Below are 26873 nucleotides of genomic sequence, written 5' to 3'. Positions count from 1 at the left end.
TCTTTTTTTTCTTTCTTTGTTCTTTTACTTTTCAACATTAGCAGCGCTTTACTTTTTTTTCAATTTTCTCTCTGTTTCTTTGGTTTACTCACAAGGCATGCTCGATTCTTTTAATGGAGGGGAGACTGTAAGACCTTTGGTCATTACTTAAACACCAAGTACAAACACTTAATACAAAACTACTTAGACCTAAATTAGATTCATATATATTTGTTTTTCACATCTCATCTCGAATGGTTCCTTAGAGATATCGGGACTAATCATCCGCCCTCTATCCTTCGGAACCAGGTATGAGAACAGTTTTCTTTCATTCTTTATTTCTTTCTATCTTTTATCATCTTATTGTAGTCGAGAGATATCGGGACTAATCATCCGCCCTCTATCCTTCGGAACCAGCTGGTTTCTCGTAGGCTTTAGTAATTAAAGATTAGATCTCTTGGGTTCTAGAAAACCCTACCGCTGTGCCTCACAGCGTCCCGTCCGAAGTATCCAGTGAAGGTTCTCATCGAACCTTACAAGTACTTCTTTCTTTCATTTTCAATTTCTCAATGGGTATGTTCTTTTTGTGATCAGAGTTCTGATGTTTGCTTTCTAGGTTTTTCGTCATTCGACTAAGCGCATGGAGGGCAATACGCCAACTGGCGCCTTGCTTCTGGCCGAGTATCTCAGAGTGAGCGATCTGCTCAGTGAGATATCCGACACAACAATCTTTCCAAGCCTCGCAACCATGGTAGAAACCATGGTAAACCAACTGGTCAAGTACCGCAATGAAGCTGTATCCGCCGAAGTGATCATAGTGGTCACCATACTCAATCCTAAGTATTGACTCAAGTTTTTCGACTTACACTACCCCAATGAAGCTGCACAAGCCAAAGAGTGCATTGAAGAAATCTTTCAGAAGACTCTTGCTGCTTGGCCTGCTACTCCAGCCTCCAGCCCTGAACCGACTCCATCCCCTGTTTCTGGGGAAGTATTCGACCAGTTTGATGTATTCACTTCAATGGCATCCGTACAAACGTCAGATTCTGTCCGTTCGGCCGAACTCGAGCTATACCTCCAAGGGAACCACCCAATCCTCCCGGGCCAAAGCGAGCTGTCTTGGTGGGACGTGAGTTATCTTTTCTCTCATCACCTACACACAATAATCAAGAACTGACCCGTATGTTTCATTGTCTTAGGATAATTCTTGCCACTACCCTGTCCTTGCGTCAATGGCCCGTGACTATCTCAGCATTTCAGCTACCTCATGCGCCGAGGAACGTGTTTTTTCTTCGGCAGCTGATATTGCTGTTCCTGCCCGTGGTTCGTTGAAACCAAAAACCATCTCTTGTGCTGTTGGCTGTCGAGAATGGTTAAGACATGACATTACCACTGATGACAAGTTCTCAGAAGCTATCAAATATCTTGCCACCTTTCAAACTCATCCTTGCAAACAAAACTGAGCAAGCTTACTCATAATGTCAACCTTTTGTTGTTTTATCTCATCTATCTTCTCAAGTGTTTCTTCAGTTATTTCCTTTTTTCCTTTACTAATGTTTCAAGTCGCTCCTTAATACTCTTTTTGAATACTTTATGTTTTTTTCCTTAGTTTTGTTTATTTTTTCTTTACTTTATTAATGTTTCAAGTCGCTCATTGTCACTGTTTTTGAAATTTTTATGTTTTGTTGCTTGTCCTCCTATACTCGATTTCATCCTATTATTTGTAGTCACTCCTTATCAACGTTTTTTGAGTACTTTAATTTTCCTATGTCAATATAGATTTCTTTGTGCATATTAAAAAAAATTCGATACCTCTTCCGCCTCATCCCGCTTCCTTTTCTTCAAAACAAAGGTAGCGGGGCGAGAGCGGGTCCAGCACACGCACCGCTGCATCAATGATGTAGCGGGTCTGAACATAAAGCGGGGCGGGAGCAATTCCCCTATGTAGCGGGACAGCGTCCCGCTGCTAAAAAAACGCCTGAAAGCGGGGCGGAGCGGGGCGCTTCAACCGTTGCTACACCGGTTTGGAACTCGCCTCGGCCTCGTTCCTCAAGATGTTCCGAAGTCGACTTTAGGCAAGTTCAAGTTGCAACGCAACGGTATTGCTGGACTCTATATGTGGCACAACGTAATTGTAACCTCGTCTTGCTACATCAAAGAGCGATCCGCACGTTAGGGAGATTGAGACGGGCTTCCATAGCAGCTGTCACCACCCTTGTGACTATCTATGGACATGCTATATATAGGGCTAGTTCAGGCCTTGTATTTCAAGATTTGTTTGCACAAAGACTGCCTTCATCCGGGACCGGTGGCTCACAAATATGTAGAATTTGGTTTCCGGTTGCGGAGGGTTAGAGCATCTCCTATTGTTCGAGTAAATTTTCTGTAAATTTTCTGTACATACTGACTCGGTACGGTATCACTTGATACAGAACGGTGGAAATCCACTATCGTTGCATTATATCAAACAAAGTACAGTTACGGTACTCAAAGCAACTATGTACGCGTACATAGTTGCCGTACATAGTTTTTTTTTGGCGGGCGAAATACTTCGAATATACTTCTTTTGTTTTTTTCCCCGCCAAAAAAAACTATGTACGCAAACTATGTACGCGTACATATGTAGCTTTGAGTACCGCAAGTACATACAACACCTCATTGCCACTATCGTATGTTCGGTAAAAAAAACTGCAAATCTCATGTTCTATCACGCAACAATCCATCCGAGCACAATCAGTTTGCAAAGACAATTGATCTGATGACAATTGATTTCAGAACAATCACTTTGAAAACAAGATGATTGACTTCATAACAATTGACTTGAAAACAATCGAGCTGAAAACAATCGAGCTGAAATCAAACGAGCTGAAAACAAACGATTGAAAAAAGTCAATCAAAAAACGATCGATTAGAAAAAGATCAATTAGAAAAAGATCAATTAGAGAACAGCCAAGTTATCTATATGACCATTTGAAAACCATTGATCACAGAAAACGGAGAATTTACAAGATGAAATTGGTGTTTGATGGTGATACAGGTGTAGTGGGATAGAGTGGGACTGATTTGAGGATGAGTTGTAGGATCGGCTCGGTAGAAGTCGAGCAGATTTGCAGATACCGACCTCTGCAGAATCGGTAGAGGTCCAGCAAATTTACTGGACCTCTACAGAATTTCTACAGATTCTGTGGGTACCGATGCATGATTTTGACACGATTGGGAGTTTTGACCCTCGGTACGGTAAAATTTACCGTACCGAAGCCGTTTACCGAGACGATAGGAGATGCTCTTAGGGATCCCTTACTCTCAACTTATGCACCTTACAAAAAACCCACCTAAACCTTCACAAAAAATACAACCAATTCATTAAATTTTGTGAAACCTCACACTTTTTTCTTTCTTTCTTGGATTAGAATTGAAAGTTTTTTTTCTTTTCTTTCTGGTGGAATGAATTGATCATTCAAAGGAAATAAAAGATCATGATGATGATAATGGTTGATGATTGATTAAAGAAAACAAAGATTAAAATGTACAAATGATGAAATTATGCAATTATTTTGTTTAACCATTAAAGGTTTTAAAGTTATGGTACATATCTAAAACCTACAAAAAAAAATTCAAACAAAAGAAAAAGTAAATATCAAATCAGTTAACCAAAACCAAACTAAACAAATCAAAAGAAGATGAAATAGTATGACAAACTAGGTGATAAATCATAATCAGATTCAATCGATTTCTCTGTTCCAAGGTTTTGTCGATCACGTTTACGATTCTCTAATCGATAATAACTTGTCATACACAAACTGATTAAGATGGCTAAAAGATTAAATGCCAAGTTGGTTCCAAAGCCAGTTTTCCATCCAGGTTTTTCTGATTCAGGAAAGATAAATGCAGCAAGGATTGATAAACATTGACCACTAATAAAGATCAACGAAAAAAACCCAAAGAGAATCAAGGTCAGTTTAGTTTTAATAGATAATCATAATCGTAAGAAATAAGTCTTTGAATGGGTTCCAAAAATGTTGACCAAAAAACTGACACTGTGTTTAACATTCCTAATGAAACTGCACGTTGACTCTGATTAGGCGTATTATTACTAACCCAACCAATAATCAAAGGAATAGCCGCATACTATCCGAACCCCCCCAAACAAGAAACACAACCCATCAATTCACCTTTCTCTCTCTCTCTCTCTGTGAAGAAAAGTTGAAAAAAAAAACTTACACCACCAATCACAACACAAAAAGTAGCAAAATATCTAACATGTTGATTGGTTTCGACTAATAAAAGGATTAACCAACCTATAGAAGAGATCGAAAAGACCGATACGATCGGTAATCCTCTACTACTAAGTTTATCAGAAATAGTAGATAAAGAGATCATAAAGACTAAGGCGACTGCATATGGTGGTACAGTATGTAGTTGAGCTGATGCATCACTATAACCCATTCTGTTGATTCGATTTTTTTTGTTTTGTTAGTTATGATTATGGTCTTCAACAGAAGGAACATGAAGTGTTTGCTTACGATGAAATTATTGTAGGTAAGAAACCACTAACACTTCCTAGTGTTAAATTCATACAACTATATAAGACCTGGATCATTAAGAAAGAATGTATGAATGTCGTGGAATTTTGATTCAGTCAGAGAAATCTAAGCATCACAAAGACTAGACGATTGTTTCATCAGAATCACTCACAGAAATCACATATGTTTTCCAATCAGTAAATGCTCTTTTAACCCCATTCCAATCGATTTTATTAGAACTCTATTCAGAAACAAAAACCAATCAATAACTTAATGACTTAAGCTATACAAAGCAGAAACAAATCCTCCAAGAAAAATAATTTTTTCAAAAAAGTTGGTTTTTCTTTGGCTTACCTCATGTAATCCATCTTGTTTTAATCGATTCAATAATAATTCTCTTTCAGTTTCATTAAGATATTTAGTTTTCTCAGGTTTAGTAGGTAAACAAAAGAAAAGAGCAATAGCCAAAAGAACCGAAGGTAAACCTTCAATAAGAAACCTTTTATGAAACCAAACCAAAAGAAAAAAAAATGCGAACCCAAAAGTTAACAAGAAAAGGTTGAAAATTCTTGAATCGATTTTTTTAAAAAAAAATAAAACTTACAAAATCCTCCAAGTTGATATAGAAGAAGATTTAATATTTGAAACTCCAAATGCAATCAATCCACCAAATGCACCAGCTAAAGTACCAGCTCCAATAAAGATTGCAATCCGTTTACTTACTTCATTTTTCTTATACCATAAACTAAAATAAAATGAAACGGTTTGACCAAACAATGCTTCACCCTTGTTTTCCAATTTCCAATCCAAAAAGCAAAAAAAAATGATCATCTCAGTTTCATTCTTTTTTCATGACAGTTTTTTTTTTGGTTTGGAATATGGGATAAGAAGAAGAAATTGACTAAACTAAACCAATGAATAATCTACAAACAACCAAACTTGGATAATTTTGAGCTGAGGCCATCGCGCTTGCAGCAATTGACCAAATCATGGCTCCTAATGCCATTGAAGTACTTGGAGTAATAGCTCTTGATAAAAGAGTTCCCTGAAGGAAAGAAAAAAAAAGATCCATAAGCTTTTCTTGATCACAAAAAGCTTTTCAGAAAGAAAAGATACTGAAACCTTACAGGAATTGAAAAGACTATGTAGGTAATATAAAACCTATCAATCGGATTCCAAAAATCAATTATCAAGATATAAATCTCCAATGAGAATATAAAACTTTGAAAAGATTACTAACGCGCAAAGTACAACTGAAAATTTAATATCGTTATTTCCTAAAAGTTGAGCTTTTAATCCTTGTAATTTAGCATTACCCAAATTACCTAAATTCAACCCCCCCCAAAATAAAAGCAAAAAAAAGTGACGAGAAATCAAATTATTTAAGATCATATGATGTGAGAGAAAGATCTCGTTACCTCTATCTAAATAAGCAGAAAGCTTTAGAAATCAAATCCAAAGGAGAATGTTTTTTTTCATTCATTCCAGTTTACCGTCATATTCGAAACACGAAACCAGATTGAAATTCCACACCGATCACAAAAAAAAGAAGAAACCAAGAAAATCAGTGAATTTGAAACCTTTTCCAAATTCCAAAGAGAATAAGAAAAAAAATGGATCACATACATAAAGAAGTGCAGTAAAAGGAAGAATGATTCTATCTAATTTTGCAATTAATTTTTTTTCTGCTCGATTGGTTTGATTGGTAGTAGGATTATTACTAGGATCGACAAGTGAAGAATAATTTGAAGGTTGAAATTCATCATCATTTAAAGTTTTAATCCCATCAATCTTTTTTTCTTCTATGATTAATTTTTCCATTTCTTCAATAAATGAATGAAATGAATGAGATAAAACTTGGATTTCTTGAATGTGGATTGATTTTTTTCTTTCGAATTCAAAAATCGAATCTGGTTGTATCTTTCTTTCTTGTTGAAGTAAAAAAAATTAATCGACTCAATATATCTATTCTTCACTTCAAAGCTATAAAGTTTAGTAAGGAGTAAAATTGTAAAAACAAATTCAGATGAAATTTTAAAAACGTTGGGGTTAAAAAGTGGATTGATCCAATCACTTCGCTCACTTCGCCTAAGTTTGTTACTTTTATTTACGTTTTGATTTCTCTCTCTCTCTCTCTCGCTTTAAAAAGACTATGTACCACAATCGAAGGGGGTTGAGAACTGTATGAATAGAATCAAGTAATTACTCGCCTGTATCTTATATAGACTAATAAAATAAGAGACGAGTATCTTCTTGAGATTTCTAAGTTGATAACTACCTTTTTTGATATCTTGTTGTTGTTAAAACGAAAAAAGAGTAAATCTTGGTTAAATTTGTAGAAGAAAACTTTGAGGCTGTGGAGAAGGCTTGAAAGAATTTTCGAATGAAGTCAATCAAAGTACGAAATCAAATGTGTGTAAGTCAAGGTTGATGAGACAAGGATGTATGTAAGGTAAGGGATATTGTGGGGTACAGGAATATGTAGATGAAGATCTCAAGATTTATATAGGGATGAGTTATGTAGGATGAGCTGGTGAGAAATAGGAGAAAAGATGAGTTGATGGATTGAAAGACAAATGAAGATCAACTATATTTTCAAGAAGGAATTAGCTAATCGGTTTGTTCGAAGGTCTGCTTGATTTTATAAACTCATTCATCCTTGAAGAATCAAATTCTTCACAGCTTGAAATTCTGAATCAGCTGATCAGAATTACACTCCATATCAACCTAAGACTGAGCCTTTGACTGGTTTAACTCATGGAGATTCGATATCTCCTCGGTTAAGATGCGATATCTCCTCGATCAAGATTCGATATCTCCTCGGTCAAATGATCACTTTACAATATTCTATATCCGATTTACTTTAAAGTTTTCATCTGACTTACCACCACATCAATTCTTCTCTTGACTTGATTCTAATTTCTTAGTCAAAAATCACTCATCCTTTGCAACCGAAATTCTCAACCGATGAACCGTGAAGCGTATATCCATAAGACCCGAGATCGTTCCCGAAGGAAAAAAAAGAAAGAAGTGATGATCTTGTGACTGATCTTGTGACCGAGGTATCCAAAATAGTAATAAGCTATTTCTATCGAGATCAAAATGGAATGGTTCTTTAGAATCGAGATTTGATTTGTCAGCTTCACTTGATTGATTGGTTTTGTAGATGAACTGAGTTATGAGATGAATCGATCTAAAAGTTGTCTTGATAAGCTCAGAGTCTTTACTTCCCCACATAAATTCGGTAAGTAGGTATATGATATCATCGATATGTGACAAAGTCAAAGAGGATGATCATGAAGAATGATTCAGGTTCAGTGATCATATCGAGAACACCGATATCCCAAACATCTCCAAATCTGACTTAATCATGAGACCTTGGCTGAAACTTGAAGTCCAAAACTCGTTTAACCCACTTGAAAAGTCCTGTTTACCTTGCAACTTGATGTCTTTGGCTTATAACTACTTTGGTAAAGTGGTCTTGTTACCTGATTCAGATAGTTGATGATCTTTTGAAAACTTTTGATTGGTTTTTGAGGTCAGCATCTTCTTCTTTTCAACATAATACTTTCAGATCATCACATAATCTTTCAAAGCAGAATGACTAGCCACACCCTCTAAAAAGAGAGTAGGAGCTTATTCCCGTCTCTGTTCTTTGTTCTCACCACCTCATTCTCACCATCTTTTTGCCTCCTAGGAGCAATTTCTGTGTGGTAAGATCTGTTTTTCAAACCCTCCCACCTTTTGGTTCAATGGGACTCTTACCCAATCTCTATGAGATCCGTCTGTCCTTGAAGCCGTGTCTAGCACACTAGGCCCAAAGCACAAACGCTAGGTTCCACCCAAAGCATGCTGCACTCACTCTTGATAAATCAAGAGAAAGTGTAGCAGTCTGCATACAAACCTAACTTTAGTGGAGGGGGTTTTCTCATAGAGGCGCTTCTTGTGTTGTCTTTGGACCAAGAGGCTTGTAGAAATGACATGGCTTCTATCATCACACTTTCAGCCCAACTACCAGATATCTGGACTTATTAGACACCTTGGGTTATGTATTATGGTTTTGATAGCCTCTGGAGAGTTTCCATGATCAACAAGGTGGTTTTTATTTCACCAAGCTGAAACCATGGCCGCAGTGGGATTGTCAGGTCAGATCAAGCTCTACCTCAACATCAAGGTGACTCTGAAGTATTTCATTAGTGTCCTACAGACTAGTGCCCCGCAAGAAGCAGATCTTAGATTAAGTACTTAGACTTGCAACCTGGCCGTTATATGACTTGGTAAAGTTTGTCACAATCCTCACTCTATTCACCACTTGTGTGATAAAGAAACTAATCCTACCACATCTTTCCAAAGGATAAAATGTAGACAAATCATAAAGATCATCAAGGATCAAACCAGTCACTCCTTGAGGTCAGTTATGAATCACTATTTGACCTGATGTTGCTTTCATATGGAGTGAAGCCATACATGTTGCAACTCTTAAAATGTAATAAAAATAGTGGATTAAGTATCACTATACAAAAAACAACACATCCAGTTTCATGGCAATTCAACTTTTGAGGCTTTGAGTCTATAGTTGAAGGCATTTACAGGGTTCAAATCATGCACCAACTGTGAGAGCATATAGTGAATATTGTATATCACATCAAAGACAACCTCAAAATGTGAAGGAAGGTTGATCCTTTACTCAATTCTTTATGTTTGGGAAACAGTTGATGAAACACTTGTGATGAAGGAGTAAAGATGAGAGAAATTTGCATGGAGAAGTACAAAATCTATTCTTTTGAGTCTACAGCCTGAGATTGAGTGCCTGCACAAACTTCATGGAGAGTGAATTGGGACTGCCAGTAGCAAGTTAGCCATTCTTGTCTTCAAAAGTATGAGAGTATCTTATGTGATATCTTGGATGTCCCTTGATGACCATAGATTCTCTGAAATGGGGCTAAACATATATAAATAGGAAAATTCTTCACAATACAATAAGATGATTGATTTCTACCCAGAAAGAGGGTGTGGATGAGAAATAGAATGGGAGGATTTGGTACAGAGTTCAATTAAGATTATTTGTTTGTGATACAAAGTAGTTGTTGGATATGTTCTTAGGTCTGAAGCCTGGAATACCTCCTTTCATGAATTCAGTTTCATAGACCACCTTGGTCCATGATTTGAAGAGGGTTCTTAAGAATGTGATTGGGATTGGGCAAGTTTCATAGAGCGGAATCTGCCAGAGTCCATGAAATATCTTCTTGGGATCAGACCAATAGAGTTCTGAATATGGACGTTTCTGTAGTTGAGTAAAGTACATCTGGAGGTATTTATCTTCAAATTTGAACTTCTCCCACTCTGAAAATGTGTTTTTCAAGAATCCCCATGCACTTGAAATGAGTAACCTGAACTCATCCTCTGCTAGATCGCTTTGGTACAATTCTCTTACTATCCCTATAAATCCTACTGTCACCTTGTATTCAGCAATACTGACAGCTTTGACAATTTTTTTCACATTTGACTTATGCCTCCCTTCAACATTGGATTGCATTGTAGATTGTAGCCATGGTGTTAGCTCTTCTGTAGGAACATCACATTCATTCATGTTTCTGTAATTATTTAGTAGGCTTTGCATTAAAGAAAGAAAGAATATATGAACTTCTTGACATAATGGAAAACCTTCTTGTGACATGAAGTTTGCTGAATTGGCTATACGTACACATCCCATTTCTCTGGCTTTGGCCTTGCTGTATGATTTTATTGTCAAATGGTTATTCATCTGTTCAAATTGAGGGTTTTTCACATCACCTCTTGAAAAGAAGCCACCTAGAATAAATCCTGACTCAGGTTGATATGAATTGAATATATCCTGTAGTACCTGTCCTGGTGATTGAAGTGGAATCTCTGAACCTTTTCTATACTTTCTCCATTCATCAACAATGGATTTCAAGATTTCTGATGTCATATTTTTTTCTGAGTCTAATTTAGCTAGGTATTGAAACACAAAATGAGGGTCCTGCCAATCACCTCCCCCATAAGACATCCTTGCTTTCTGGAACCTTTTGATATGCCTCTTCTCCAACTTCATATTTTCCCATTTTTCAAATCGTAATTTGACAAAATCCCAACCATCTTTTAAGACTTGATCAATTGAGGTCGGATTGTCAGCAATTGAATCATAGATGGACAGAAGTGCAAGAAAAGCCATTGTGATATATGAGTAAGCATGCTTTGTTGCTACAGAAACCTGCTTAATCCAAGCTTGATTCTGGGGAGAGTTTGCTATCATTTTAGTCTTGAGGTCGAGAAACCAACGAGATGTTTCATAAGAGAGAGTGAGTGAATTATCAACATTAAATGAACCTGTCTGTTTGAGGGTTTGTAATACCTGCCTTACTTTATTGTACTTCGTGGAGTTTATGTTCTCTTTTTCCATGGAAACTTGAAGTTTATTTTCAGTAGGTGAGAAATTCAAATAAGTTTTGGTTGAAGCATGATCATAGTGAGTATCTGTTACTTTTGCTATGGGATTCAATCTCCTCCTCTTTGGGAACATTGCTCTAATGTGTTGATCAATGTTTGCTGGGGTTGAAGGACTTGGTGAAATATTTGTGCTGATAGTTTTTTGAATATGATCCAGTTCATTCTCTGGAAGTAGGCTCTTTTTTCCAATATTTGATCCTCCCAGTTCACTCAATGGTTGCACTGTGTTGGACAAATTGTGAGCTTCTACTATCTGTCCTGATGCTTCATTACCACTGTGTACAGAATCCTCTTCATGAAGAGGCTGACTTATTTTGGTGTCCTTGTGCCCAGTCCCTTCCTCTTTACCCTGATGATCACTTTGACTTGGATCCAAGAGCTTTTTCATATTCTGTAAATCTTCCTCAGTCCATCTGGATAAAACATCCTCATCAAATTCAAGTGGGGTTTGAAAGAACTTATCATTGTGATCAATATTCACCAGATGTTGATCAAGAATTGGTTGTGACATGCCAAGACTGCCTATCTGGCAAGGACCAAACACCTGATCACTGTCTAAAGAATTGGGTGGTGATGGGTTTTCTTGCAATTGTCTTTCAACCCAACTTCCTTTGTCAAAGTATGGGCGTTCATGCAGAGCCAATTCATTTCCTTTGCTAAATGTTTGAAAGCCTGGGGATGTATGGAAAGGTCCATGCAACCAATTAGAAGCACGGCTGGGATAAGGAAGAAGTGTGCTTGTATCCTGGAGGTGGTACAGTGCATTTGTCTCTGCAGTACCTACTTCAGTATCCTGGTGATCATGTCCAGAATTGTATTTAAGTGTTTCCATGTTACCAAGATCATCCTCAGAATGATTCTTGTAACAGGAACGTTGAGGTTGTTTCTGTGTGATAAAACGCTCATTGGACCAGATGTCCTTTGCATTAGAATGGTGGAGATTTTCATCTTGGAATGAGTATGAGTCATGGTTCAGTCCGTAGCTGAGATATTCTGGCATGCGGATAAGATCATTGATAATTGAAAGTGAATCAAAATTCTGAATATTGTCTAGTATATTTGGGTGTGGCCCAATTTCTTGCATTCGAATTTCACATTGGCTTGGTTGGCCAAGGTGTAAGCTTTGAGGATGCACTAGTGCAGTCTCTTCATTAAACCGTTCAAAGTTCCTGGAGTGAGGCTCATAGAAGAAATTGGGAGTAGGATTGTGAGAATATCTTGATTTGCCTTCAGTATCCAGCGGCTGATTCACTTGATATATTCTTGACTCTGAGGTACCTATATCACTTTGCTTGGTGTTCTCAATTCCAAATTTGTATGCTGGATTGTATAGCCCCAACCCATGAATCAGGTCCTCAAAATTGTTCTTGTATGGATCAAATTGGGATGACCTGTCTGGAACTGTGGCTCCATTCAACCGGGAAGTTTCCTCTTGGAGGTATGGTATGTTTTCATCTTGAAAATTTTGAGTGTGATGTTGTAATGCTTGATCCAGATAATTTGGTTCAGGAGTGAAATCATAACCAGACCATGTATTGCTGTCCATGAGACTATCTTTAATATTTGATGATGTTGGTTTTGTGCAGAGTGCCCTAACACTGTAGAACAAAATTATGGTTGAAGATGCTGAGATGCTTTTTAAATACATTATTGGAATTGTGAATTAATGGATACTCAGAAAAGACTTTCTCAAATTAAAGGATGGGAATTCAGGGAGGTGGTCAGAATTTCTTTAATCTTTGATGTCCTTTCTTGTGTCAAATAAATTTGTGAAACAGTGTTTAGGATTTTGATGAAACAGTGTCTCATAGTAAATATATTTACAGTACTAAACAGTCTATAAAACAGATGAAATGTTTGATGAAGTAAGGTTGTACAGATTTAACAGTTTAAATCAACCATCACAGACTGGGCATCATGAACTGTCAAATAAATTTGTGGAACAGTGTTTAGGAGTTTGATGAAACAGTGCTCATAGTAAATATATTTACAGTACTAAAAAGTCTATAAAACAGATGAAATCATAACATCATGACATTTAACCACAAAGACAGTTGGCTTACAAAACTCAAAAAATACACTATTAGCGCATTTTTGGGTTTTGCACATGAGAAGAAACCATTGTGCCTGAATCAATCTGCATCCACAAATGCAATTGCAGAAATGAGATATACATACATTTGCTCTTGCCATCTCATCGTGGATTATCCACACAAGATTTTGAACGTGAAATTGGTTCCAATAGTGAATTACATTCAATCTTGCTCAAAACTCAGAATGTTTTGAGTGTCCACAATTCAAGCTTCTCACTACAGTTCCCCTCAGATATCTTTCAAATCATTCAACTTGAATGGTTCAATCATAAAATGTATTTACATTATTGGAACAAATGTTTCCTTGCAATATTGATCACTGATATACAATAATCTTTCTCAAACCAATCAGTTTGATTCACTTTGACTATCAAATAAAATCTGAGAAAGCAATCTCTTTTGCCAATTGACAACTTTCAAGATTCATATGTTCACTTCCAATTAATCCATTTGAATTGTCTCAATATAACCATTGATTCAGAATCTTTTGACAAGTCAAGAATACAGATTTTCACTGCCCAATCATGACTCAATCTTTCTTGATCATTATCAAGTGGAGAGCTTTCCAAGTAGTCTAATTCTCACATGATTGAATCAAATTTGTCTTTATATTATCACAAACCTCACTTATCAATACCTCAATTGGTGCTTGGATGTTCCAAGACATTGACTCAATATTCTATGTTCTTCAGGAACCAACAATCAATTTCTTGTGAAGATTGAAAATTCCAACTCAAACAAGATCCATTGAAGTTTTCAATCCGATCAAGTGTACATAGTCAAATAATCAAACCTCTGGCTGACCCGGTCCCAAGGCGTACTCAGTTGCCAATGTCCCAAAGAAAGAAGCAGGAAAGTTTGAGTTTGAGAAAGTGTAGACTTGGTCAAGGTGTGCAATGACAAAGGTCAGTCAATCCCTCTTCATTCATCTTCCATGTCACTGCAGACCTGAGCCACAAACCCCACATTACATATGTTCAACAAGCCAAGATTGTTAGCTATCATGCACATACAGGTCTGCTCAGCTCCCTGCTCATCTGAATAAGTAAATCACATTTCATACATCAAGGGTACTCAAAGTAAGTCTGTGGTGCCACATACTTTCCAAATTTCATTTTTGACATGGGAAATAGCATAACAACTTACAGAAAATGTCAGTTTAAGTGATATTGCCTATCAAAAGCAAAATCTGAAAGTATGTGGTGCTCCACATGCAGTGTCATATACTTGCCACATAACTTTTTCCAGTTTGAGAAACTATTGCATATGATTTACTCATTCAGATGAACCAATAGCTGAGCACCTCTGTATGTACATGATAGCTCCTTATGAAGGAGTGGAAAACCCAACAAACAGAACAGTTTGACAACAAAGAACTCAAACAATTAGGACACAAACCCCAACCCAAGAAACACCTTGATGGATTAATCTGCACAAGCATGATACCGCCAGCCACCATAACACAACTAAGATCAGGCCATGTACCACTTAACTCATATCTCAACTGTTTCAAACAGCCTATTGACCTGTTCTGTGATTGCCAACGAGGCATAGAGACAGTCAAACATTTCCTTTTTATTGCAGATTAGTGACAATGGGACTAGGAATTAATCCTGTCCATGTCACAGCCCGGAAAGCCCCCTAGGTGTCTAGAGAACACACAAAAGTCACACTGTCCTGACCCTGACCAAAATGTGATCACATAAGCTGGTCAGTCAGGTCAAGCCCTGGATGATGTCGCCGTCCTAGGCACACATGGGAGAAGTGTCAGGGAGAACTCATTCCCCCAGTGAAGGTAGTTTGGAATTTATTCTTCCACTCCTCCCCAGAACTTCTCTTTCTCTTGATCACATTGCCGTCAGGGTCAGGACAGTGTGACTTTTGTGTGTCCTCTTACCACCTAGGGAGCTTTCTGGGCTGTGACATGGACAGTATTATCATAACAAACTGGTTTACAACCTCAAGAACATATGAAAAAAGTGGTCAAAAGAATCCATTCACCCACACCAGTTTCAAACTCATCACCATTCTTTGCAACTCCACATGGAGATTTGCAAATTGTTGGATATGGGCCAAAGCCACAGATGAGCCTCACCCATCAAATCAATTTTTTCCACAGGAATAAGCCCTTTTCCCACCACCTACTTCTTTGACAAAAAATTTCTGTCTCTTATTACCCAACATATAACCTAGATGAAACAGCCAACAGCTACCTTTCCCCTGAAACAGCCAGAGGGGTTTTACCGGTGCTGGACATATTACATAGCGTTTGATAGCCTAGTGGCTCCAAAAATGCTTTAAGCAATAAAAAAATGATAGCTCCCAATTTGCCCATCCTGCTGCACACATGTAGTGTGGGTGCTATGTCAGGTGGTGGGTGTGGTGCGTTTGGCACGTCAAACTGCGCACCAAATATCTATAAAAACAGGGGGTGGTGTGCGCATACGCAAGACTTGATTGACCTGAAGCGTAGAAGGTCTTCTTGGGCCTAATCTTGGGTTAGAGGAAGCCTATTACATTGTAATTTTGTTCTGTTTAACTTTCAAGCCGGAGAGAGCCCTACAGATGAGCCCCACTTGGAATGTTTCTGCCAACACTTGCTCATCTGAGTCACAAGACCCTCAAAAGAGTTCTCAAACAAAAAAACTCTGTGATTGTTATCTTGGAAGCGTGGTCATCCTGACTTGAAACAACTTTTCTCACATCCCCATTTGGGTTTCAGCTTCATTGCAGACTTGATTGCTGTTTCTGAGAAGATTTTTTCATGTTTCATGTTTTTAATGTTACTTTGCTTCAAAGGCGCGCCCACACCCCCCCCTGCTATTTGGGCGCGTCCCAGACACCGGTTTCTGCACCTGGGCGCGCCCACCACCTGAGTGCTATAGCTCAGATGTGGAGTGATCAATCCCTTATCCAATTATACCTCCAATCATGTTCCCCTGCTCAATTGAAGGGAAGTTGTTTGATGTTTGCAGTCTACTTGATTTTCATTCCCCTTTAATCTAGTAAATGAGTTTACGGAAGTTGAAGAGGATGTTGATGATGCATATGTTTGTTGAGTTTACATGATCAGCTAATTGTCATCTCTGTGATTTGAAAGTTGAAAGTTTCCTTCTTTGATCGTTATCTTCTTTCTCTCTCTCTCAACCTTTTCTCCAAAGCTCGCAATCCCTTCACTTAGCATGAGCCGGTCTCACCCCAACTGACCTACAAGTTCAGAACTCATTGGCTGTCATTCCTTGCGGATGAGATTGGGGTCCCCATGCGTCAACGAGGTTGATACAATATGTTGATTGTTGATAAATGGCTAAACCCAATTCAATCCTGTTTACCTTTCAACTGATGGCATTGGCTTCAGACCGCGCCACTCGATTAGATTTAGTTTTATTTCATCGCGATTACGATAACAACTACCAAACGATGGAAAAAAAGATGGTTTTAATCATCGATCCGGTGTTGACGAATGAAGCTAGACTAACTACTTCTATGTCAAAAGACAACGAATGAGGATGAGTTCATGATCGATTGAAATATTAATTTGAAACTCTTTTAGGTAAACTCATCATCATCATCAACTTTGGGTTCGGATTGATTTGTCAATTCTTGGATTCACGAAAGCAAGTCGTTCTCTCTGGAATCCGAATTCAAGCTTCTATTTTCATACGTCAACTTCTCAAGAAAACCCGATTGAAGAACTACTCCAAGACGACTTATCATTCTTTGAAGGTAATCAACTTCAAAGAACCCAAATCCATTAGAAAAAAGATGGTACACAAACGTATTAAATCAACTACAAATGATCATGATAACGAACGTACTAATTTAATTAGCAGAAATCCTTCAACATATAATCCTCAAGATAATGTAACTCAAGAAGAAGAGACAAAAGTGATACTTAAACTAGATTTTAGAATTTTACCTTTAACCGCGCTATTATATGTGAGTATAGTAATCAAAACTGAACTCCTTTTTTTATAAATACAAAACAATCTGAGTTGAACACTAATTCTTTTTCAAAAACTTCTATGATTAGCTTTCTGCTTACCTTGATCGAGGTCAGTTTGAAAAAAATTCAAAAAGAAAAACGGATTACAAAACAATTTTGATAACACTTCTTATATACCTGGGAATTTTTCTTTCACGATTCATTAGGAAATCTTGGAAATGCTAGACTTCAAGGTTTACAATCTGAATTATTAAATAATAGTGATGAAAGATTTTCAAAAGTTCTTTCTTCGTCAGTCTATCAACATTAATCTATCATAATTCTATATATCCATTTTGATTGGAATCCTAATTCTGATTTGTATCCTCATTTTGACTCTGATTTGAATATGATTCAATTTTCAATAATCTATCCGAATTCTTATTCGAATTTCAAACCTCATCACTTCTTTTTCTTTCTTCCATATTTCTCAGTTTCTTTGTAACTTATATTTTACTTTCAATTCCAGGTACTTTATTAGCCAAAGCGATTTCTCCAAGTAATGCAATCTCAATAGGAGCAATAATTTGGTCAACTTCAACCACTCTAATATCATTATGCAATACTTATCATCAACTAATTTTCTTGAGACTTCTAATCGGTGTAGTAAGTAACAAACCAATCCCCATTTCCTTCTTTTTTGTTCAAATTATAATATCCTTTGACTTAGTTTTAATTTGTTTGGAAATTAAAGTTGGTTTGATCGTTTTTTTTTTGGATTTCGAAATAGGGTGAAGCATTATTTGGTCAAAGTGTTGCATTATATTATAGTATGTGGTATAAAAAACAAGAAGTCGGTCCAAGACTTGCATTATTTATTGGTGCAGGAGTTTCAGCTGGAGGGTTTGGAGGATTAATTGCATATGGGATTTCTTTATTAGGTTCAAATACTTGGAGATTATTGTAAGAATTTCAAGAAAAAAATCTCTTTGAGAAAGGAACCAAGTTTTTGTTGGAATTTTCTTTTGACTAAGTTTTGATTTTTTGATTTTTTTTTGCAATGATAGGTTTTTAATTGAAGGTATTCCTAGTATATTAATTGCTTTGGCAATTATTTTTTGGTTACCTTCTAGACCAGATGGAACTCGATTTCTTAAAACTTCTGAAAAAGCGATTGTCTTAAAACGGCTTAAAGAAGACGGAGTTTATGAAGTAAGTATGACAATAATCATTACACTTTGAATGTAGTTTTGTTTTGCAAAGGTTTTTGACTTGTTAAATTTTTCTATAGGCTGGGACTGAAGGAGTTGATTGGTCTGGTGTCAAAAGAGCTTTTACTGATTGGAAATCTTATGCTATTGCAGTACGTCTTTTTTCATAAACTTGTATGAGTATTTGATGGTCACACTCATCTTGTTTCTTTGATTTTAGGTTCTTTATAGTTGTATGAATTTAACCTTAGGAAGCGTTAGTGGTTTCTTACCTTCAATAATATCTTCGTAAGTGATCTTCAATAAATCTTGACTAGAAATTTCATTGATGATCAATTCGATGTATTTTTTTGTAGAATGGGACATGAAGGTCCAATTGCGCAATTATACAGTGTACCACCTTACTTTGTTGCATTTTTGGTGATGACTTTGATTTCAATCGGTTCATCTCGTTATAATACTCGTGCGATTCCAATCGCTGGAGTTTTTTTGGTTTCTTCAATTGGTTGGATGATTTTACTCTTGGTTAATGGGTATGATCACTTTAGATATTTTGCTACTTTTTTGATCGTTATTGGTGGGGTTAGTATTTTCTTGTGAACTTTTTTCCAATTTAGATTTGGGTTTATTGATTTAAAGTTTCGTTTTTTTGGTGCTGGTAGTATGCTGCTATTCCTTTGATTATTGGTTGGGTTAGTAATAATACTGGATCTGAAAGTCAAAGAGCAATAAGTCTTGGAATGTTAAATTCAATGTAAGTTTAAGCCCGTAAAACAATTAGAAGAAGAAGAAAAGCTGATGAATTTTGATTGTTTGATTTTCAAGTGGACAATTACTTGCAATACTATCATCCTTTTTATTTTCAAATTCGAATTGGAAATTAGGTTTCAAAGTTAACATTTTCTTTAATTTATTAGCAATGATGATCTCAATCTTGATGAGATCTTATTATATTTATGAAAATAAAAGGAGAGACCTTGTTTTTGAAAATTTAGATGGCAAACATGATCTTAGTCCTGGTATGTTTCTTCTTCCATATGAACTTGACCAATCATCTTCCTCAACTTAATGTTTTTGCTCTTTTTCTTTTCTAGGTTTTAGATATATTTATTGATGACTTTCAATGATTTGAGTCCTTCAAATTTGATCATCTTTTCCCGCCTTGTTTTCATTCTCAACTTGTAATACTAATTCTTTAATTTTTTTCTTTTTCGTTGTTCAATATTTTCTTGATGAATAATGTCTTTGTTTTGTTTTAAAGAAATCAATAGAAGTGGAGAGCATGATGATTTTTTAAAAAACATATGAAGGAGCTTCAGCTGTGGGTGTGTGTTTTCAAATCTCTGGCGCACCGGTGCGACAGTTTTATCTCAAACAAATTGTCTTGTACCACTGTGCCAAAGTGCGACGCACCCACCTCTGAAGCTTTGTTTGAAGTTTGGGGAAACGATAGTCAAACGAGCTGTGTAATTATATTGCCAGTGGATTTACTCAACTTGACATGAAAACAGGTTTGTCGTTGATCATTCCTGGACTTGCAGTCATTTGATCTTTACCCCGAAGCAGACAATCCTTGCCAAGTACTGAGCCTATGAATAATGCACAGATCAAAAAACAAGTCAAATTTGTTGACAAGTCAAAAGCAAAGACAAAGTTGTTAGGGTTGATTTGAATATCACACGTGGTAGATGAATGAATTCATAGTACTCATGCAGTGATAGTATGTGATAGTCTGCTAGGTTCAAGTGTTTTTGAGAATTTCTGTCTTATATCAGATTCTGTTTGTATGAGTAACTCTTTCCAAATCATGAGCTCAGGATCATTTTAAGCTTGACAATATAATTTCACAAGAAAACTCACTCTTTAGATATCCTTTCAAAAAACATCTAAAATACTTGCCGTGCTATCTGCTTTAACATTTTCCTTTGGTTTCCTCTCTACTTACTGCCCTCTCAGTCTCAAGAAGTTGTCAACTTCAAGCTTTGACTTACACCAAAGCTCTGATGCCTTTATTTGTCTTTTTGTGAAAATTGTGCTTAGATATCTTTTGTAGAGACCTTTTTTGACAACACAGACGGCATTGACCTGCTCAACAAAACAAGAATCAAACCTCACCATCTGAGATGTATCTTATTCACCTTTTAATCATTGACTTATCCTTTAAGAAAAAGATAACATATGGAATATAATAATCCATTGACATCTTTTCATGATACCAATCTTTATCTTAGAGAATGCTGACCAAGGACATTATGGAGGGGCTCTTCAACAAGGACACTCGAGTATGACTTCTAATTGTCTTTATACAATTTTCTAATCTCTCTGTGTCTATAGGTCTGAAAAAGTATTCAAAGGGATTCACTTGCTGATTGATTAGATTGGTGAACATTGGGAAGTTTAAAGAGATGGATCTGGAAGGTCTTGATCTACATATCTTGAACATGCTCTCTCTTGTAGACTCTTGTTACTTACTTGATACTTGAATTATCTCTAGATCAGTTGTTTGAAAAGCTTGTCATTTAGACTCTTGGGTTAGGTTTTAGAATCTATTATATTTAGATTTGATTGAATCATTCATTGAAGTTTTGGGAGGCGGGGTGGAAGATGAAGTCTTGTTCCATATGAGAAGCAAGATTCAACTTCAAGGGTGTGAGTGGCACTTCTTGCACCCCTGCTTGTTCTGGTGAGAGTGAGACTCGAGAAAGTATGGTGTATGGGATTACAAGTGAGATTTGAGAAAGTGTATATGTAAAACTACCCTGAAACAGTTGCAGTTTAAATTTTGATCGATCGAATTTGATCAGAGCAAGAAGAAGATTGACTTTGGATTGGAGAGAGAGAGAGAGAGAGAGAGAAATGAAGAAAACATCCAAATCGACCAACTTACCAATCCAATCACATTCACATTCACATTTACCATCACCATCACATTCTAAATCGAATTCAGTTCATTCTAGATTCCAACTAAACTTATCAACTGAACCTGATTCAATCCTACCATTAGCATATCATCATCATCATCATCATCATTCAACCACAACAACATCTCAATCAATCCTCATCAATCTTAAATCATTATTATTCTCTAGATCTAGAATCACAAACTTAGCTGTCATCATCTTAACGATAACCTTAATCATCTCTCTATACTTTAATCTAATTGATCATCATCATCATCAAACCAAAAACTTTTCAAGCCTCGATATCTCATCAAGTTTAAAATTCACATCGATCCAAAACACTCTAAGCCAACCCAGAACCCATCTCAAACAATTAATCATCGTTCCAGGTCATGCGATCTTTATTGGAAAGAATCCTTTATCACCAGAAGATTGGTTACTAGAACCATACCAATCAAATTCATCCATCATAACCTTCATAAACCATATTAAAGAAGGTATCAAATTAAGTTTGATTAGAAAAGATGCTTTGTTGATTTATTCAGGTGGTCAAACTAGGTTGAAATCTAATTCGAGCTTGAGCGAATCAACTTCTTATTCAAATGTTGCTAACTCGTTAAACTTGTATCAAGTTATTTATGATCAACTTTTGGAAGAACGTCAACTTGATCGTCATCAAAGGTTTAGAATTCATGAGTTTTTAACCGATCGGGTCACTACTGAAGAATTCGCGTTGGATTCTTGGACAAACTTGGTTTTCTCTGTTGCAAGATTCAAAGAGTTAAGTTTTGATTCACATAAACACATTCCAAAAACAATCCAACTAATTCTCAAAAAAAACCATTCACTTTGGTTTCTAAAACAAAACAATAGGTTTACAGGACATTATCCCCACCATATCACCGTAATAGGTCATTCCTTCAAATCCAAAAGGTTTCAAGAAATCCATCGAGAAGCCCTAAGATGGCCATCCGAAAAATTTGAGTATGTTTCCATTCAAGATGATTCAAATCAATTAGAATCAAGATATTTAGGTGAAAAGGAAGTCTTTCAATCCTTTGGGTTTGATAGATATGGTTGTTTGGGTAAATTGATGTCTAAAAGGATTTCTAGAAATCCCTTTAGAAGGTTTCATTCTTATTTGATTAGTAATTACGAATTGACAGGTTGGTTGGATCTTCACTTGGTTTCGGTTTCTTTTTTGAGCTAAAGAGACGGGTTCTTCTTGATTGATAATTGATGGTTTTGGGTTTTTGTAGGGCTTTTGGAATGGTGCCCTGCGAATGGAATTGATTGGTATCCTGGACCATTACCTTGGTCAAATTTAACTTGAACTTGTAATTTCATCACTCTTTTCTTATTTTTCTTTTTTTTTTTGGGTTCAATTTTTTTTTTGGAGTTTTCTTGATTTAATTTACCTTTTTTTTTGATTTTTTGATTTTTTAAAGAAATATAAAAAGATTTATAGATACATATTAGATTGCAAGGTGATTAGTAAAAAAAGAATTGTAAGATGAATGAAGGATTTGGGTTTTTTTGTTTTGGTTTCGAACTTAGAAATCATAATAATAATTTATAAAAACCTCTTTTGTGTGTATGTGTTGGTTTTTTCTTTGCAGATGAAAATGAAGATTGGAAAATCGGAAAGGGATCATAAGAACAGATGATAATGAAAAATTAGAGTTTTTCTTGTGATTGGTTTTTTTCATGCAAACGGTTTTTGAAAACGGTTTCTAAACCTTGCTTTACAAAGCGTTCAACCAATAATTGGTTGAGCAGGAGTTACATAGAAAACAGAACAGCATTTCAAAAAGATGTTGTAGTTGTACAATACATTTCCTTTCCACTGAAAGTTAGCTTGTAAAACAAATCAGTTGAAAATTGAAGTGAGTTTGTATGAATTTGAAATTTTAGTGTTTCTTTGTTTGTTTGATTGGTTGAGTTTGAAATGAATTGGAGTCAAAAATGAATGAATTCAAAATTCAGTTTTTGACTGTTTGGTATGTAAACTATTGATTTGAATTTAATTATGTACAATTGATTTAAGTTAACTGTACATAATGAAGTATTTAAGTTAATTTAGTTTTTGTTTTTTTTGGCTTAATAGTTTTCTAAACTCCAAACGAAATTAAATCTTTCAAATCAACACTTTTTCAAACGAATCATCAAACGAACCATCATCATCATCAACCTACAAACAAACAACAAGAACAATCAAACTTATTAGAACGCGTATCTCTTATTAACTTTTTTTATCTTCTTCATAACTTTTCATCATGTTATCACGACCACAAAAGTAAATCGATTCTTCTCAAAAGACAAACTCAAATCTTCAATCGATCAAAAACTAACTCTTTTCTTTTTCTTTCTCGATTTTTTTTCTTTTTTCTTTTCTTTTTTCTAGACAATCGATGTCAGAATTGAAATTAAGAAGGTTAACTGAACATAATCAAAGGTTAAGAGAAGATTTAGATCGACCTAGGATCAGAGTCTCTGAAGCTAGTTCAAAGTAAATTCGTTTCATTTTTCTCTCTCTTTCTTTCAAACAATCGCTCACTGGGTTTTCTTTTTTTTTGGTGGGGCGGTTTAGTTTGATTAGGTTTTGTAAAACTACTAGAGATTATTTGGTGCCTTCTGTTTGGGGTCCATTAGGTAAAGGAGAAGATCCTTATGCTCCACAAGCTGCTGGTGCTGGTTGTTGTCTTGTGATGTGATCTGATTCACTTCGATTCTACATTTTATGTTTTTTTGTTTTTTGTTTTCCATCGTTTTTTTTTTACTTTTTATATCAGGTTTCTTTTTATTTTTCACTTTATCTATTTTGTTTTCTTTATTGTGATTTTGATTGATTGATTGATTTGTTTCATGTGGTTTTTTTGTTTTGGAATTGGAATCGGATTGGTTTTGTGATTTTGAATCGGTTTTATTTCTTTTACTTCTGTTTCTTTTTTTTCTTGAATTTATCATTTCATTGTTGATGATTTTATTCAATTTTCATTCTAATAAGTATCGAAACGGTTTTTTGATTGATTGAATGCACATAATTAAGTACCCTTTTGATGGTTTGACTTGTTGAGTTCTTTTTGATTCGTTCGGCTTGGTTTATAATGTTGGGTTTGGGTTCCAACTTTCCTTTCTTCTTTAATCCTTTTACCTTTGATTGTTTTTATCAATTTGTTTCAAACGTTTCACACTTTCTTAAGTTGATCTATTCAAACTACCACATCCGTATCAAGAACGACAAACCAAACGTGAACAAGAAAGCACAGGTTCGATTTCCAACCTATCTGTGATAAATACAGTCAAACCAGAAAAGCTTGTCACAAATTCCCCGCCAAATTGCTCGAGTTTTGCGGGCAAAATCGGTCAAGCTTTTCCGATTTGACTGTACGTAGTGATGGTTTTGAGCGAAGGACCTTTAAACTCTCTTTCATCGGTTCCGAGGGAGAGATTCAGTCAAGTCAGAATGAGTGTTGGAGGACTGAATAGAAACCAGACTGCTTACGGGTTTTTCGAGTTTTGTTGCTTTCTTAGTTTTGAAATATAAAGGGTGAAACCTCTCATCATTGCACGCCTCGTTCTCACCGCATTATACACCACGAAATGATTCTCTAGCTTGATAAGACCATCATCCATTTTCCATAAACGCACAAATCACAGTGCTGTTCACGCGTGAGTAGAGCTCTCGGTCTGGTGATATCTTACTGTGGTCATTGTTGGAGGTACGACCGTCTTCTGAGAATTGATGATGAATGCAATCTTTCCAAAGCACTGAATACAAATGTAGGATTGATTCACAATAGACTTGATGCACTTTACAAGTTACTCAAAAAATTTTGAACGAAATCAGTTCCATTGAAGATGATGATTGTGAAACAAACAAACAAAAGCATTATACAAAACTTTGAATGAGGTGAAATAGTTTGATAGGAAAGTAGATTTGTGATTTATGTGTAGTTAAGATGGATGAGGGAAATGATTTCATGAATGTGCAAGGATCAAGATGTGGTTTTGATTCAAATCGAGACTGTTTTTCCACCTGATCTTAATCTTTCTTCGAATTTGGAAACTATAGTATCAAAGATAAATCAAAAGAAGTGAGTAAAAAATTGTGTCAAGACAAAAAAATCAAATATGATTACTTACATTCATCATTGGCTACTTTTTCTTCTTCACTCAAGACTTGTTCTACGGCTTGAACCTCCTAAACAAAAAAAAGAATGCAAAACGATGAATCAGTTTGAAGATTTCCAACGTGATTTTCACAAAGAAACTAAAAGCAAAAAAACCCACTGGAATATAATGCATCAACATCCTTTCGATACCACTCTTGAGTGTTACCGTACTACTATCACAACCTCTACAACTACCTTTTAACATAAGAGTCACCACACCAGTTTCTTCATCAAACCCTTTATACTCTAAATCGCCACCATCTTCTTGGATAGAAGGTCTAACTCTGGTATCTAATAATTCTTTGATCATAGCAATCACCTCAGAATCCGATTCCAGTACTCTAGTATCTTCAGGACCTTGATTACCCTCTGATTCATCAGTTAAGATAGGTTGACCTGAACTAAAGAATTCCATCATTAAAGAATAAATTTCAGGTTTGATGATCGACCAATTCGTTTCTTCGTCTTTATTGATACTTATAAAATCTGGACCAAAGAATAAAGATTTGATACCTGGGATCTTGAATAATGATTTGGCTAAGGGTGATGAGTTTGGGTTTGAGTTGGATAAGAATTCTAGAGTTCCATTGCTCTTTCCCATCACGGGGACTCCTGGTATAAACTTTAATGCATCTGGATTGGGAGTGGTTTCGGTTTGGATGAAAATCGATCTTGCTAAGGGTTTTTTTTGGAAATCGATTGAAAGAAAATGAAACAATCATGAGTATTCGTATTCGATAAGTAGAGTGCGATTGGTGCGTTTTTGGCTTGGTTTTTGGTTTGTGGATGTGTTGATTTCAGATATTTAAACTTACAATTGAAGAGTGAGGATAAGGGATTGACGAGTCTTGGAGATAGGGAGCGTAGTTTAGATTGAGTGAAGATTAATGTTGTGGGTTGAAATGAAGTCGAACTGGTTGAGAATGAAGTACTATGATGATTGATAAGATTGATCGTGGTTTGCCTCGATTGATTGATCTTGATCTTTTTGATAGATTGTCTTTGATTGACCAAGTTTTTTAACATCTCAATTGAGTTTTGTTTATCTGTTGCTGGGTTTTGACTGTTTCTTTTCGTTTGGATTTTGTTTTTGATGTTGTCGTAGTTTAAAGCTTGGATGAAGAAAGTCGAAAATCGAAATCAAAAGTGAAGTGAAGCAGTTCTATGGGTTATGGTGAACCTCTCTAAATCAATACATGGGTCAAACACAACACTTCACATCTAAAAATGGGGAGAATAGAAATCATTCAGATCTAAGGACAAGAGATAGTCTTGTCAAAAAGTGGGATCTGGTAATAATTAATCCTATATCCCAATAGACAGCAAAATTTTAGAATTCCCCCTACACATTTCTCCTAAATAATTTCTTGAATCCTAAGCCTTGACCTTAACTGCACAGCGTACATTGAAGCCTTTAACACCATTCACCTTTATTGTTCTTTATGACTTGTGGGTTTATTTATTGCATGATCATATGCGGAAGCCCATTGAAATCCCACCAAGGCTCTTATCTGTTGGTATCACAGTAAGGACTGTTGAGTTGAGATGGGGGTTGGTGGTTTATGTAGTGCTCTCTGTCAACCCAAGCTATAAGAGTTC

At 36.0% G+C, this 26873-nt stretch overlaps 6 protein-coding genes across 6 annotated transcripts; 3 read left to right on the top strand and 3 right to left on the bottom strand.

Annotated features, from left to right (window-relative positions):
* Positions 1 to 3649: 3649 nt before the first annotated feature.
* Positions 3650 to 6323, bottom strand: MELLADRAFT_33289 (uncharacterized protein; the record flags this gene model as incomplete). Its single annotated transcript, XM_007404853.1, has 12 exons — positions 3650 to 3893; positions 4016 to 4107; positions 4201 to 4426; positions 4503 to 4570; positions 4675 to 4743; positions 4857 to 5001; positions 5107 to 5288; positions 5410 to 5547; positions 5630 to 5663; positions 5743 to 5827; positions 5921 to 5942; positions 6129 to 6323. 12 exons carry the CDS (start codon positions 6321 to 6323, stop codon positions 3650 to 3652), a joined length of 1500 nt encoding a protein of 499 aa, XP_007404915.1.
* Positions 6324 to 9552: 3229 nt separating this feature from the next.
* On the bottom strand, positions 9553 to 12618 carry MELLADRAFT_102133 (uncharacterized protein; the record flags this gene model as incomplete). The annotated part of the gene is made up of 1 exon (XM_007404852.1): positions 9553 to 12618. The coding sequence occupies one exon, from the start codon at positions 12616 to 12618 to the stop codon at positions 9553 to 9555; it is 3066 nt and encodes a 1021-aa protein (XP_007404914.1).
* Positions 12619 to 16828: 4210 nt separating this feature from the next.
* Positions 16829 to 19268, top strand: MELLADRAFT_33106 (uncharacterized protein; the record flags this gene model as incomplete). The annotated part of the gene is made up of 11 exons (XM_007405388.1): positions 16829 to 17002; positions 17097 to 17118; positions 17216 to 17300; positions 17483 to 17654; positions 17779 to 17951; positions 18056 to 18204; positions 18293 to 18351; positions 18420 to 18487; positions 18556 to 18781; positions 18862 to 18953; positions 19025 to 19268. 11 exons carry the CDS (start codon positions 16829 to 16831, stop codon positions 19266 to 19268), a joined length of 1464 nt encoding a protein of 487 aa, XP_007405450.1.
* Positions 19269 to 21491: 2223 nt separating this feature from the next.
* Positions 21492 to 22432, top strand: MELLADRAFT_90735 (uncharacterized protein; the record flags this gene model as incomplete). The annotated part of the gene is made up of 4 exons (XM_007405389.1): positions 21492 to 21534; positions 21594 to 21879; positions 21973 to 22265; positions 22359 to 22432. The coding sequence occupies 4 exons, from the start codon at positions 21492 to 21494 to the stop codon at positions 22430 to 22432; spliced, it is 696 nt and encodes a 231-aa protein (XP_007405451.1).
* Positions 22433 to 23375: 943 nt separating this feature from the next.
* Positions 23376 to 24009, top strand: MELLADRAFT_124276 (heterotrimeric G-protein gamma subunit (G-gamma, Gpg); the record flags this gene model as incomplete). Its single annotated transcript, XM_007405390.1, has 3 exons — positions 23376 to 23395; positions 23504 to 23608; positions 23690 to 24009. The coding sequence occupies 3 exons, from the start codon at positions 23376 to 23378 to the stop codon at positions 23811 to 23813; spliced, it is 249 nt and encodes an 82-aa protein (XP_007405452.1).
* Positions 24010 to 24843: 834 nt separating this feature from the next.
* MELLADRAFT_41822 (uncharacterized protein) lies at positions 24844 to 26381 on the bottom strand (the record flags this gene model as incomplete). Its single annotated transcript, XM_007404851.1, has 4 exons — positions 24844 to 25168; positions 25246 to 25303; positions 25393 to 25949; positions 26090 to 26381. The coding sequence occupies 4 exons, from the start codon at positions 26298 to 26300 to the stop codon at positions 25116 to 25118; spliced, it is 879 nt and encodes a 292-aa protein (XP_007404913.1).
* Positions 26382 to 26873: the final 492 nt, after the last annotated feature.

Source organism: Melampsora larici-populina (genome assembly GCF_000204055.1).
Source record: "Melampsora larici-populina 98AG31 unplaced genomic scaffold MELLAscaffold_3, whole genome shotgun sequence".
Classification (NCBI taxonomy): Eukaryota; Fungi; Basidiomycota; class Pucciniomycetes; order Pucciniales; family Melampsoraceae; genus Melampsora; species Melampsora laricis-populina.
Note: the sequence above shows the minus strand (reverse complement) of the source record. Positions and strands in the feature narration are given on the sequence as shown.